Source organism: Malurus melanocephalus, unplaced genomic scaffold (assembly GCF_030028575.1).
Source record: "Malurus melanocephalus ecotype Western Australia unplaced genomic scaffold, MMel_1.1 scaffold_3, whole genome shotgun sequence".
Lineage (NCBI taxonomy): Eukaryota > Metazoa > Chordata > Aves > Passeriformes > Maluridae > Malurus > Malurus melanocephalus.
In genome coordinates, this window is record NW_026623235.1 from 126,564 (window position 1) to 141,271 (window position 14,708).

A 14,708-nucleotide genomic window follows, 5' to 3' on the forward strand; every position below is an offset into this window, starting at 1 on the left:
GCCTGCCAGCATAAACTTCAGCCACTTATCCAACAATAAATCTAAGGACATCACAAGACATTTTTCTCACATTAAGAGTCATTTTCTTTGGGCAGTGAAATATGTGTGCAATTACCATGAAACAATAAAATCCATTTTAGCTTTAGCTTTAGGTTTGACATCACCATCAAGCCTCATAAAAGGAAGTGAAGATGTATATTAATTATATTTCCGTGAAAAAGACAATAATGATAGTGTTTTCATATCTTTCAGGTGGCTCCACAGAAAGAAGCCAACTATTTTATTAACCATCAGCATTAGTGGTATCACAGGTGATACCTGTAAATGCACCAGTCAATTAGAAAGTGTAATTAAGGAAATGAAAGGAATTATACTTACCGGGCTTTACAAGGCTTGTCTTTGTCTCCTTCTTATATCGAGCCAGCTGCGTATTTCCTTCACTCATTGACCCTGGACTGAATTTCTTCCTGGGGAAGTCTCCATCGCTCCCAGTGCAAAAACTGATTGGACTGTTTCCAGCATCAGAAGGAGTCTTAACTGGAGATACTGACTGGCTACTAGGACAGCCAGTGTCATCTGGAAAGGGAAAACATCGGCATTTCTAACTAATAAGCATATGAAGTTTGAATAAAAGAAAAAGTGATTGAACTATATCGCTTTACAGTGAGTGATCTGTACAACCTTGGCTCTGAAACCTGGTAAGAACCTATTTGTTTCACCCATTTTGTGATGAAGCCTTGATTACCTTATGGCAGGCTAAAAGGGCAAGTACTTCTTTTGCTTCRTCTGACAAAATACAAAATCAGGGACTATATAATAAAAATTCATCATTAAGATKAATTTCTTCAGAAAAGTTAGGGAATATTGTGGCATGAGACACACACGAGACACAAATGTTGTGCAGTGCACACTGGCTGCAGAGCAAGCAGGGGTTCAAGCCCTCCTTCAAGMGCTGTTCCCATATCTGAGCAAGAGAACAACATACAGCCCACATGCATGAAGTTAGGAATTTCATTTAATTGGAGTTAATACAGGTTCCTCAAAATTGTTTTTCCTTTAAAAATCGTAGAACTCTTCCATTCTTGACAAGTGGCTGTGAGGTATCTCATTCAGGGTTATACACAGACTGCTTTTGTTTCAAGCTGAATTCCTCTGAGGGCACAGCAGCACTCCAGGTTCCTGACCTCCAGCATTATAAACACTCCAGCTCTTAGCTACTGAATGCAAAGTAAGAAGCCTGATTTTGAATGAAATCCACATGTCAAGCCCCAGCTTCATCTACTCACATACCATGTAATCGGCAGTAATTGCAATTCCCCTGCAAGTCAACTGATACACAACAAAASCAAACACGCTACTCTGACTCTTCTGGAGAAACTGTTTTTCCCAGGACCGAATGAAAGCTACCATCTGAATTATGCAATTACATCTTCTCCTGATGCATTATCTTTACCTAACATGAAACCCAAAGAAGTACCTGCAGCTGAGCCAAATRATTTGCATGACGACATTGCAGTTACCTCTTCCACCCTGTTCACAAYGTGGGCCAAGCCTCATCTTGCACTGAGCTTTGCACGGGCAGATTGATTTAAAAGTCAGTGCATGACTGTGCATTTATGAGGCAGAAGGGACATCCTATATCCATCTAACACCRCCCTGCTCACCTCCCCTCCACAGAAAAGAACAGCTTTTGCTGTTGTGAACTACTGCTCCCTCAATACAGTAGAAAGACCTCATCCTTTCACGTGATCCAGTTTTCCTTCATGCCTGGCYGTGTTCTATCCTCACTCATCTGTCCCAATGTTCTGTTTTTCATTTCTCCGCTTCCTGCCTTCAGTCCTGAGGAAGGTGCCCAGAGGTGCTGCATCCCAGGCCTCTGCCAAAGGCCAGGAATGATGCCAAGGCATGGGGCAGCCCAGCTACTGCCAGAAACACCCTCCAAGGCACAAAGGGCAGCAACTCTGCAAAGCACCTAATCCAGCTTAATCAGATCCAATACCTTCAAATCATCGCAACTGAGACAACAAGGACCTCTTTTTGCCATCTTGCTGCTGCCTTCTGCACCTCAGAATTAGTCCCTAGCAAAATAAAAAACTGCTAATAAGCCTTTCAGCCTGTCCCCACATTCATCCTGACTARAGCAGAATTGTTGCCCTCATGATTTCACTTTTTATCCTTCCCATTCCCATCAACATCACARTATAACTCAACACAGAGAAGAGAAAAGGTGGCAATTGCCTCCCAAATGTGCATCCATTTCCCTTTCTCCAACATTTAGAGTCTCTTCTGCAGGCTGAGTGARTGTAACCTGGGTACCACTGAGTGAGCTTCTGAATTGCATTTAGGAAGCTCTCTTAGCTACGTCCAAAGGATCCTCTCTTCAGAAGCAGACAAACATTTATAATCAAATATAATCAGAAATGAGTGATGGCTTGTGCAGTTTGTTTTTAATTATGACTTTTCCCCTCAGATGTTTCTGTATGTGGCATTAGTTTCCAAACTTTATGTTAGAACAAAAACAACAAAAAAGATCCCCAAACAATTAAAACCCCCCTCAAAACAAAAAAAATCCAAAACCCGAACAAGCCCCTTCCTAAAACCTCCCCCCCAAACCCACAAGAAACTATTTACTTAAATCTCTCCACCAATAAAGTTACTGTGATACCTGCAAAAGTTCTTCAGACCCCACAGATATGTTTTATATGGGAGACTTTWGGTACAAGTTAACTCTCAAAGCCATAGAGATGCAGTGGAAGAACCACAGCAGCTGAATTTTAAACAATGAAAGAACAAAATGCCCCAAATGCGTAAAACTAATTGCAATYAGGAAATAAGGTAACTAAAGAATGCATACAAAAATAGCATAAAAAAATTTATTTACCATCCCCCCAACATTGCCTCTGATATCAACTGGTGACATTGTACCATCAGATTAYGTAATAGCTAAATATCCTTGTTTTACCCTTAAGAACTTCTTCAGCTTTCATTGCAACAGAGCATTTTTTAAAAGAATAAATGAGCCTGGAACAAAGATTAGCTTTTTTCTACTCTTATCTCATTAACCTTTAGATACACCAACAACCAGGTGAGCACTCCCACTCCAGCTGCAATAAATGAATGATTCTTTTTGTACTCCTTCTCCTTGGATTGTTTGTTTTGTAATGTACAACATCTAATCCTTCTACTACTATTATCCAAAAACACGACCAAAATTATACATTTTCCAAAACTGTAAGAGGAAGCTGTAGAGAAAGATTTTTCTGTGCCAGCCTTTTGAATAATTGAAATGTTTACTACCACAGAATGGAAGAGCTGCCTACGAAACACTGATGTTCACCACCAAAGTAATCAAATCTCTGCTGTACATTGGGGGGATCCACCTGACCCACAATCCACCATCCTGGCACAAGGAAAAGCCCTGGTGAAGAATGAGGTGCTCTCCAGCTGCTTATTGCCAGCCAAACTGCCTGCACCAACCTTCATCTTTCCTGCTACTGAACCTTAACAGGCTATTTATTTGCATTTAATASCACAGGTGAACTCCCCACTGGAGAGCAGCAGGCTTCCCTGTGGACCCTGGCATTCCCTCTCCATCTCCAGCCAGCCTGACCACACTCCCTGCTCACTGCTGCAGCGACTCCTCTGCTCCTCACCTGTGAGCAGAACAATGGGAGTGCAGCACTATCTGCTCAGTATTTCCCCCAAACCTGCAGGCAACTCCCAAACCCTGCTGGCAGCTCTATGGAAGGAAGTGAAACCTGCCCAGAAATGGGCCAAGATAAGGAATCTCTCTCAAAAAAGCAGTAACAGGAGCAGATGAGCCCATGATGGGATTCATTTTCTGCTGAAGATATGATGTGTATATAAGGGTCATTTAAGGCCCTGTAACTCCTGTTACAGGAGTTTTGCCCCAGTAGGATTTCAGGTCCATAATTCTCAGGAATACAGCGAGACCTAATTTACCTTCTCAGGCACATCAGCATAAGTAAGACAAAAAAAGAGAAAGCTCGCAAACAGTGCTGTGAAACCCTGTACTTCTGATCTGGCCTGGATTTACTGGCACAAGAGGGAAAATCACATAAATTTATAACATACAACTTCCATTGCTTTCTTTCATAGTGGATTTTTTTGGTTTTTTTGTTTTTTTGTTTTTTTTTTTTCAAGGGCCTCCTAGGAGAGATCTGGGAGTAGGCTTTTCCTTTGAACATCAGCTGGATTTCATCACTTTAAGCTCTATGTCCAAGCCCTCTCCCAGATCAGACATGCCTGCCAAGTTTCAAAACCAAGCACAGGATAGTGTCTCTTCAAACAAACAATCAGGAAAGCTGATTGGAACATTCTGACATTTGCATGGCCTAACTTTTAAATAGTAAAGCGAGTATATAAACACAGTATTAAAGATARTAATGCCTTTAACAATTGACAAAAATATTGTTCTTTTAGGTTATTAGACTTTTAGGCTATATGTTATATAATTATATGTTGAGATATGATGATTTTCTCAGCACAGATACCTTAGAAGGTTCACTAGAATGTCATAGAACCTTCTTTAGRAAAATGCTGACTTTTCCCAAAGGCTTCAAGAAACACTGAATATACAACCTCCTTATATAACACATCCAAATAATTCATGATGCTCTCACTGAGGAAGCACTGACTTCATTTTACTTTCACTCCTAGCTGCCAGATCGAGTTAGGCACTCCTGTGACATTGAACTGTCCAATTCTTGTTCCTGCCTGATCCCTATTTCACTCTCCACTCTCCAATTTTCATCTCCTCCTAAGGGTCCCTTATGTTCCAGTGCTCAGGCTGTACCCACTCTGAATTTCCACCAAGAAATCTGGATTCTGGAATTAAACATGTGGCCCTAATGTAATTTTAAATGCCCAGTGTACCAAGACAAAACCTATTTCCCAGCTTTTACCTGATGATTATGTTTCCATTCATCACAGGATTTGTCAGTCTGGGTGGCCACAGCTCTGCCAGGATGGTGCACTGCAAGGTGGCTTTTGGCAGTGAGGGTACACAAATATTTCAGAATTTTTCAGGGTAATCTCCCAGTCTGCTTGTCTGCCTCACCTTTTTTGACCCCAGTTTTTGAACTGTTTTGGTCTTGTTTTCATGACCAGCCTTGTAGCACAGGGGTGTTATGTAATTATGAAAGTTGCTGAGAGACACCAAAGGGAAAGTACAAGCCACCTTCCACCTGTAAGGCTCCTTCTGTATTAAACAGAGAGAAGGARTCTCCTCGAGTCAGAGTGACAGCTCCATCCAGGCTAAGTCATCCCAGGACTCTGAGCCACTGCCTGGAGCATCTCAGCCCTGTCCATGGACTAACACAGCCCCTCCTCTGACCCGGGCAGATGAACTTGTGAGTGTAAGGGCTCAGTGCCCAGACAGAAAAAACTGCCAATGGGAGACTGAGAGTGTCATTTTGGAACAGCTGGGAAACACAGTGAAAGCAGCAGATGAAACATTACAGTATAAAATTGGCAGCACAGGTAGAAAGGCACAGGTAGGAGAATATTCACACCCACACCATGAGGGTCTCAACTGGCACAAATTCTACCTCACGCCTCTGGAGGCATCCTCACCTTCCCAGCAACCACTGAGCAAGCACAGCCTAAGGTAAGAAGTGTGAATATTCTCCCCAGCTCCTGATTGTACCAGAACTTTTCACTTTTACTGAGGCCATTCCAGTAGGTGATTGTGTGTATTCTGTTAATTGAATAATTTGCTAGTAACAATTTATTGCTTATAAAATCACACAGGGTGTGGAAAAAAGTATTTATTAACTTAACTAAAAGTAGAGTCCTAAAAATGTTACTTGTTCTGGTCCTTCTGCTCAATTTAAAACTCRTTTCTGAACTATTTTTAAGATCTGTTTGGCTTGGTATTTAAGAAAATTTCTCAGAACATCRCATACTTGTGAGGCAAATGTCTTACCAAAAGTCAAATGTGGTAAAGCAGAGCAGAAGTGCAAGGAAAACTACAGCAGTGTCAGGAAAAGAGAGGAGGCCTACTTATACAAAATCCTGCTATGCAAATTAATTCCACATTTAATCTCGGTGTCTCTGCAGGCAGAACTTGAATTAACTGTGCTCCATTTTGCTTGTGAACAAAGGCTGGCTGGAAGCTCCAGCACTCCCTGAGGTCACCTATAAAGGCTGTGCAAACTCTTGTCCTTGAAGGGTTTCCAGACTCCAACAGACAAATGGATGGCTGCTGGAATRTGCTGGGGACAGCCCAGCTTCAAAAAGGAGGCCAGATGAAACGATCTCCACACATCCCTACAATCTACATGCTTTTCCTTTCGTTAGACATCCCACAACTGGAAAACACCCTGCTATTCACAGTCCATCCTTCAAGCTGGAACTTTTGATTGTGATGTTCTAATCATAAAATGTAGCCCAGTAGTAAAATCGAGACTAAACATCCCCAGCCTGTTGCTGAGGGCCATTAGGACAGGTAATTTTTACCCCTATTGCTCACCAGCCCCTTGGACCTCGCTTCTGTCACACCCACAGGCTGATCACTCATGGCCACTGCTGAAAATTTAGCATGAGAGCTGCTCAGTGGCTTTGGTAAGAGCCCCTCTCTGCTCAGTCCCAGCGTGGCAGGAATGCTGACAGGCTGAGGTTATCTGGAAGAGGAAGGTGAGGACAGATGGACTGACCTGCTCCTCTGCTTGGGCACCTTTTGCAGTGCAGGATTTCACATACACGTGTCTTTAAAGGTCTTTAAAGCTCCTGACATCTGACTGTACAATTGCTAAGTCATACTAAAGTAGCTGATTTTAATTGATTTTGGCAGCAAATACACTAATGCTCCTTCTACTTGGACATTTCAGTAACAAACAGGACTGACATGAGCTCCGTGAAAACATCTGAAAGAAAAGAGGGCTMTATAATTGTGGCTTACTGGCTTTGTCATTACATTTACAGCCCCACTAATGGTGTATTACAGAGAAGCATAAGGGCTGACTCGTAAAAATATCAATAAAAATAGCACTGTTACTAGGAGAGCACTGTGGGCAGGAACAGCACAGCTCCCTGAGTTTCATTATCACATCACAGAAAACATTAGGACAAGGGGTTTAAGATGATAAAGGACTGAAAAATCTATTTGAAAATTTTATAGAAAAGTATTAACTAAAGGATATGGGCCGGAAAGAGGTTAAAAAAGACACAAAGAAGAGTATTTTCTGTTTGGTGTGGGTTTAAGCACTTTAGTAGACCTCATTAATCTTTTCTGAGGAMAACAGCTGGAAGTGGAACCACTGCTGCTGCCTCTGGTGGGAAAGCATTGAATAAGAAATACCACCCATTTAATATTAACATTATGTGAAATATCTGTGCATGTATAGATGGGTTTCTGTGTGATTTTATGTGGTTTATTCCATTACGAAGCAAAGAAAGAAATCAGAAATATTCTTTCCAGTTTTGAAGGTACCATTTTTGGAAATAAAAATCTTCAACAGACCACAAAGGAATTTGTACCTATTCCTCAAATGKTGGAACACTATATACACATTTGGTCTCACACAGGTCTGCCTCCTGGCTGACAGGATACAACTGTGACCCTCACAGCTTCATCATCACCTCATGAGGTCACACTGCTTAGCTTTTCATGCAAGAAAATTACATATATTCTATTAATTGTTGTTTTATGCATATTTTTCTTTTTCCTTTTAACTGTCACTACTAACTCAAGCTCAGAGTGGCACTTAGCAACATCATAGAATCTAGACACAAACACAYCAAAACACTGTTACAGAATTTCATGGATATCTATTAATCCTATAAATGTAGGGCTAAAATATGTAATGTTGAATTTCTCTAAAACATTTCTCTTTTAACACAAAGTAAATCCAAAACTTATGATTAAAGTTTCATTCCTGCTACAAGTTGTGACTTTCTTCAGAGTGCATGACAATATTCAACACAATAGAAAGTYGCATGAAAAGCTCTGTTAAAAAAACTATTGGATTATGCATACATGGTGAAGAAAATGTATGATATTATTTAGAACTTAGCCCATAGTACACAAGAAGTTACAACTAACAGGGTAGTAGAAATGGTGAGGTGTAGTAGAAAGGGTGACTGTTCCCAGGACACCATGCAAAATGGTCCAGAGAAAATGGGAACTCTCCTACTCACCCCAGGAGGCTCTGGGTCAGATTGTAAAGGTTCACAGTACTGACAGATACATAAAAAGGTAATAAAAAACATCCTAAAGGTCAAATATTTTGGCTTCCAGATGATGTTGTGTGGCAAGAGGAACAAAAGGGTTGTTACTTAGTTGGAGGAAATAAATACTGAAATTGAAAGGGAAGCAGGGAAAGGCCAAAAACTGGGGAAGRAGCAGGCTGTGCTCTTTAGTACCCAGGCACTTTTCTCATTTCCRTGTTTGGAACAGACCTGTGTGCCACAGAAACAGAACTGGTGGCTCACAATATGAAGCAATAATAAATTATTGCATGTAAGCTGGTCCAGCAGGAAATTCTCTAGGGAAGCAGCAGTGAGAAAAGGAAGCATGTCACCAGTGTCACCCTCATGCAAAAAGGCCATATGTGTATTTTTGAAAGCAGATTTTGTTTTAATGTTTTTTGTAAATTAAGATCACAGTCATCACTGAACTGCCTTACAAAGTGCTGCAAACAAAGTGCTGGAAACAAAGTGCTGGAAAAGACCTCCACTTCAGAAGTCTGAAAAAAAGGCAAAATGTTTATGGAAAAAACATAGCATAAAGGATTGCAGGAAAGAGAATCTAATTTCAGCATCAYGTACTTGAGAACTTATAGGCACGTTTCTTTGAATTATTAACTCAGAGTAAAAATCAAACGCATAAACCAGTAAGGAAAAATTAAAAAAAAATACTGCCTATTATAACAAGAAACAAAAAGAATGTGAGAGATCACTGTTTCTATAGTGATACATACATATATACAAATAATAGGAGCAATTACTTCAGCAACTTAAACTAACTGTCTGGCCTCAATCTGTTGAGTTGTTAAAATACTAAAAAAWTAGTTTTCTGTATCTATTTCTATTCAGCAATATAATTTTCAGTACACACACTTTTTCAATGTAGCCTCCATGGCCAGCTGGTTTATAATGCAACCCGCTTCAGTGCTCAAACAGAGAAACCATTTACTGGAGTGGAAGAAGGTACAGCTTTTTTCTTCAGTAACAGTTGTACAACCTTTTCTTTTTTTCTGTGGCAAGCAATATAGGCTGTGCACGCATGGGCTTAATAAGCCTGCCTAAAGCCTTTTTTTGACACACACTGTGAACTCAGCCCCAGCATCCACCCATAGCTGGGCCAATTGACAAATAATCTCTGAGTTCAAGGGGAGTGTGCACAGGAGCAAGTGAACAGGGAATGGCAGCACTGAGATTCCTGCTGCAGCACCCACACCCCAGGCACACAGCGCAGCCACGGTACACGCGCACGTTTATTGTGCCACACATACAAAGGACAAGACTGAAATAAACTCTTTACCCCAGAAAAGAACCAGTTATGAAATAAGGCTTGAAACATGAATAAGCATTGAACCAGATACTGAAATTTTGAAGGAAAAGCAAAAAAAAAAGGCTTCAACTCCTATTTTTGAAGACTGCGTTGGAGTGAATCACAATCACTGAYATACAGAGATGCTACAGGTTTTCAATGGCTCATAGGACTATTCAGTCTAATTAAAACCATGGTTTACAGGTAAGCCCTAGAAAAGAGGAACTGTGTCCTATGGGTATAAACAAAGTCCTCTGGCTCAAGAATTCTTTTGCTGAACCGAWTATTAAATGTACAAGTGCTTCCTGCAAAGCTGCATCTTGGTTACCACAGCTTCACTGCATTCCCTGCTGACATTCCAGCAGCTGGCAGCCTAGAAAAGGCTGAAATAGAGCTTGGTCATTGTTGTCAAGGTACCATGTAACCAGTCATCTTCCYACACAGAAATTTAACAGCTGGGCTATTCAGAAACCGAAAGTAGGGAAAAAAATGTATATCTGAGACTAAATTCCTTTTAAAAAGAAATGCTGAATATACTTATTGAGCTTAGCATTGGTTGACGTCAAACCAAGGACATGTACACCAAAATCAAGGGTAGTGCCCCGCCCAAAGTATGGTATCTCTTACAAGCCAAACACTGTAACTGGAATGACCAAAGGCCCAGCAGCTGCTCCCATGGATCCCTCAGCAGGTGCCTTGGGAGATGCTCTCAATCGTGTTCTCTGCCCCACTGACAAGGTGAGTGCACGCAGCCCCTTGGAAGCCAAATGCAACTCAGGAGAAAACACGCACGRCACAGGCAAATGCTCAATAGCAGTTGAACCAGAGAAAGCTGCTCCGACAGTGTTTTCTCATCATTTGACATCGTATGAGTTGTGTGGCTGACATCCAAGCTGAAGGAGAGAAGTGCTCCCGTATCAAATGACAGCCAGGAGCCCAGATGCACTACGGTTTTAAGGAAGGGTTGAGTGTGGTGAATGCAGACACAAAGGCTCAGAGTGCCTACACCACATCCAGACAGCATCCACGTTCACTTGGCAGAAACAAAGAATATTCAAAACACATTTTATCAGGAATATCAGAGATATGACTAACACTCTCACCGTGTTTCATACAGACTTACAAAGMAAAACTGACATAAAGTCAACTGCAAATAACTGACCAGCATGGTCAAGTGCATCTCTGATTCAAGCAAGATAAAGAGAGAGCTGATCATGCAAATTTAAAACCTATCACAGCCAGAACCAACAGCTTCTTCAAAAGAAACTAAGCATTACAAAAACTATCTCTTTTCTGTTGCCAAGAGCTATCTTTTGCTGTTACCACCATGCTTGCAGCATTGCCATAGTTCCCAAAACCAATATTAATACCTAGAAGATCTACCCTCATTTAGGAAGAAAGAACTCCAAGCCTTCACTTACGGACTGAGACCAGTGTAAGCACACAGGAAAAATGAACAATATCAGAAGGGAATCAAGCAAAAAAACACATATTTTATGGATGAGGAGAAAAAAAATTCTATGGGGGTCAAAGAAATCTACGGATCTTAACTTCTTGGTGTCAATAATAATGGAAGAAAAGTAGAGAACAGCTTGACAAGAGGAGGATAAAGAGGAAAGGAATTATTCCAGGGATCAATTCATACTTCTGCTACTTATGAAGAACATTTTGGGGTTTAATGCTCAAAAGAAATTACAAAAAAGGCATTTATCCAARTGCTCATAAATTTTTTCATACTGCTACATTGTTGCTCTTATTATTCACCTGCTCTTGTCTTCCAAATGTCGCTAATTTGGAATACCCTTTCTGCACATGCTGCTGCTCAATTAAGAAGCAGCACCAGTAGAGGCAGAGCAGAGGCTGTGTCCCCTCCACTCACCTCTCCAYACAGCTGTTCACCATCCTCTCCCCAAAAACAGGAACCAGCAGCCACCTGCTGCCCCTGGGGAATTTCACTCTAAATTAGAYGAACTATGATAAAGAAGGATCAGAAGTGGAAGACAGGGAAAAGAAGTCAGAGAATGAGGAAATCAAGTCAGGGACTGTCATCATACCTGCATCACAGTGAAAAATCCATCAAACCTAGCAACAAGTGAACCAGGCTCTGGGATGGCAGGTAGAGACTCGGGCTGATCCGTGGCTGTGTAGGGTCTGAAGACTCACATCACCCATAGYGTGTACCTGCAAGGGTGCTGCAGCCAGCTTTAGAAACACAGAGCTCTCTTTTGGGGGAAGAAAACCCTAAATCATGCAGCATTCATGAAATAATAAAATGTGAATAAAATAAAGAGSTGAGCAATTGTGCTTAAGAAGCAGGTTAAGAGGCCAGCACTGCACTCTGGAATACCTCTGTGAAAGGTGCCTTAAAGATGTCCAGTCATGAGATCAGACACACCCAGAATAAATACAATGTGCTGCTGGGACTCAAGAGAGCCTATGCAGTGCAGTGGGACAGCAAGGCAATATGACACTGGCAGCTACATGTTGAGTGGAACTGAAGAGCAGGGTACAAACCCAAAAGATGAAAAAAAAATGTCTGCAATCAAGATGAAAAGCTTTTCAAAACTAAAGGGAAAAAATCAGGATGAAAAGCAGCCATTTGGGAGAGATCATAAAAATAATATATTTCTAGAAAGCTTCAAAAGATTTTATTTCTTTGGAACAGACAAACTCAAGCAGGTAAGGTGGAGGGATTAAAAAGGCATGGGAAAAAGACTTCAAYATTCTTACAATCGTATGATGTTTGTTTAACACTCTGCATTGTTCATTAAACAATAACCAAATAGATCATTCCACTGAGCTGAATTGCAAAATCTGGCAAAGCTGGACTCAAGCATGGATATTGTGTTTCTCATCTAGGAAGGCTTGTACRCTGTGTTCAATACACTGATTTTCATGAAAGGAGTTAAAAAAACGATAATCTGACCCACTGTAGTGAAGACCAAGATAAATGTAAGCATTTCTGTCTGTTGTCAAAGAAACCTGTGGTAACTAAAAATACTTTATAAACTGAAAAAAATGGAAACTTAGGAAATTCCTGTAACTATTGCAAAAAATTGTCATAAATCAGATTTTTAGATAGAGAATCACAGAATTGGAAACATTTAGGTTGTAAAGACCAACCAATAACCTAGCACTTCCAATGCTAAGCTTTCCAAAAAACTGACTATTGAAAACAAACTTCTCCACACCAAAAATACCTTTTAAATAGCYACAGGTATAAAGAGCCCAAGGTGTTCAGGATGTGACCCTCAATTTTGTTACATATGTTCATTAAAAAATTACTCACCACTAGTAGGCATCTGAGTCTTTCATTGACAGTTGAGGCACTTAAATTTTGCTAAACTATACACAGGGCAAATAATATTTAATATATATTTWAAAAATCTGCTTTCAAGTTGTCCCTCATGTAATATTTTGAAGATCAAATGGCATTTTTTGGTCTACAGCTGGAGAGTAGTAATTCACTTCTGATCAATCCCCCATCCATTGCCCTCTCTGTGGAGAAGCCATCATGCCCAACTCATGTCTGGCGACACACTCATCAGGAGAAGCCTGAATTCTGAAATAAACAAAACTTATTTCAATATGACAGTGAAAACTTCACCTACATATTCTGTTCTGATTCATGGAGATCACTGTCACAAAACCAAAAGGAATTGCAGTTTGACATCCCTAATAGCAACTCCCCTGTTTTACCAACTTTTGATTTAAGGGTTTTCCAAAATGCCTCAAACCCACTCTGCAGTTTTTGAAGCAAATCTTTCTCTTTAAAGCAACGCTTCTGCCGCAATAAAACCGCCAACTTTTTTTTAGCAGAGGATAGCAGGACTCGAAATGGAAACATCTGGTGTCGCTTACGGACACATATTAGAAGAACAGATACTAGATTTGCCTGGAAAAATCAATGTTTGCCCTTCATGGGCAAAGCGGATCGCTCATSGGGGCTCGACAGGAGCCGACAGGCAGATGCTGCGGCTGGGGATGGCAGCGAAGCCTCGGGGGTGGCCGTGCCGGGCACACCGCGCTCCCCACGGACACCGGGGCTGGGAGGGTCTCTCTGCGGTACCTGAGCAGAAGCTGTTGCTGCTGATAGTCCTGCCGGAGCGCCCGGAGGAACTGGGCGGGTTGAATTCCCGGCTTTCCTCTTCCGAAAAGGGCGATTCGGAAGCGGGAGATACCTTCTGCTGCGGCCGCAGGACCAGGCGGGGGATGCGGCTGCGGGACACCTCCTTTTCCAGCTGCGTCCTCTGCTCCTGCTCGGGAAGGGACACCCCGTCAGGAACCTCTCGGATGTGCCCTCCTCCTTCCATCATCGAGGCAGGGGCAGGCAAATCCCGGCCCCTCCGCCCCCCCCAGGGCGGGGGCAGGACGCGATTTGCCTGCCCCTGCTTCTCCTCGCTCCCCGCCGCCCCGTCCGCGCCCGGCTCCTCACCTTGCCGCTCTCCCGCAGGGGCCCCATCGCTCCTCAGTCTCGGCGCAGCCGGGGACAGGCACCTGGCATGRGCGACAGGGATGCGCCGAGCGGCTCTGCGCTGCCGCTGTCGCTGTCTCTGCGGCGCTGGGGGTGGCGTTGCCCGGCCCGGCCCCGCCGCCGCTCCCCGCCCCGACACGTGGTGCCGCCGCAGCGCCCGGGCCGCGCCCGCCGGGGCTGAGCAGGTGCGGGGCTGGGCTTGGTCCCCTGGCACCGCGGGCCCTGGCAAAGCCGCCCCTAGCACCGCGGCCCCGGGCACTGCAGACCCTCTGGCACCGCGGCCCCTGGCACTGCAGAGCCTCTGGCACCGCGGCCCCTGTCACCGGAGTCTCTGTCACCGCAGCCCCCCTGGCATTGCAGCCCCTGTCACCGGAGTCTCTGTCACCGCAGCCCCCCTGGCATTGCAGCCCGTGTCACCGCACCCCCGGGCACCGCGGCCCCTGTCACCGAGGCGCCTGTGACCGCACCCCCCCTGTCACCGCAGCCTCTGGCACCGCTGCCCCTGGCACCGCAGCCCGGGGCACCGAGGCGCCTGGCACCGCAGCGCCCCCGAGCACCGTAGCCCTTGTCACCGAGGCGCCTGTTACCGCAGCCTCTGTCACCGCACCCCCGGGCACCGCGTCCCTGTCACCGCTGCCCCCGCCGTCTGAGCGCCCTGGCAGCGAAAGGCGGAAAGGAGCGTAAACCTGGGGAAACCGAGCAGAGAGCAGATGATGCCAC

The 14,708-nt window shown here is 43.4% G+C and overlaps 1 protein-coding gene across 1 annotated transcript in view; it reads right to left on the reverse strand.

Annotated features, from left to right (window-relative positions):
- Positions 1-14,081, reverse strand: part of SYBU (syntabulin) — a 40,607-nt gene extending 26,526 nt beyond the window's left edge. The window contains exons 1-3 of the mRNA XM_057367656.1: positions 13,950-14,081; positions 13,584-13,770; positions 379-576 (exon numbers count right to left, since the gene is read on the reverse strand). Of these exons, the coding sequence (XP_057223639.1) occupies positions 379-576; positions 13,584-13,770; positions 13,950-13,976 (412 nt within the window). The 5' untranslated portion in view covers positions 13,977-14,081. The remainder of the gene's footprint in view (positions 1-378; positions 577-13,583; positions 13,771-13,949) is intronic.
- Between the last annotated feature and the right edge of the window lie 627 nt (positions 14,082-14,708).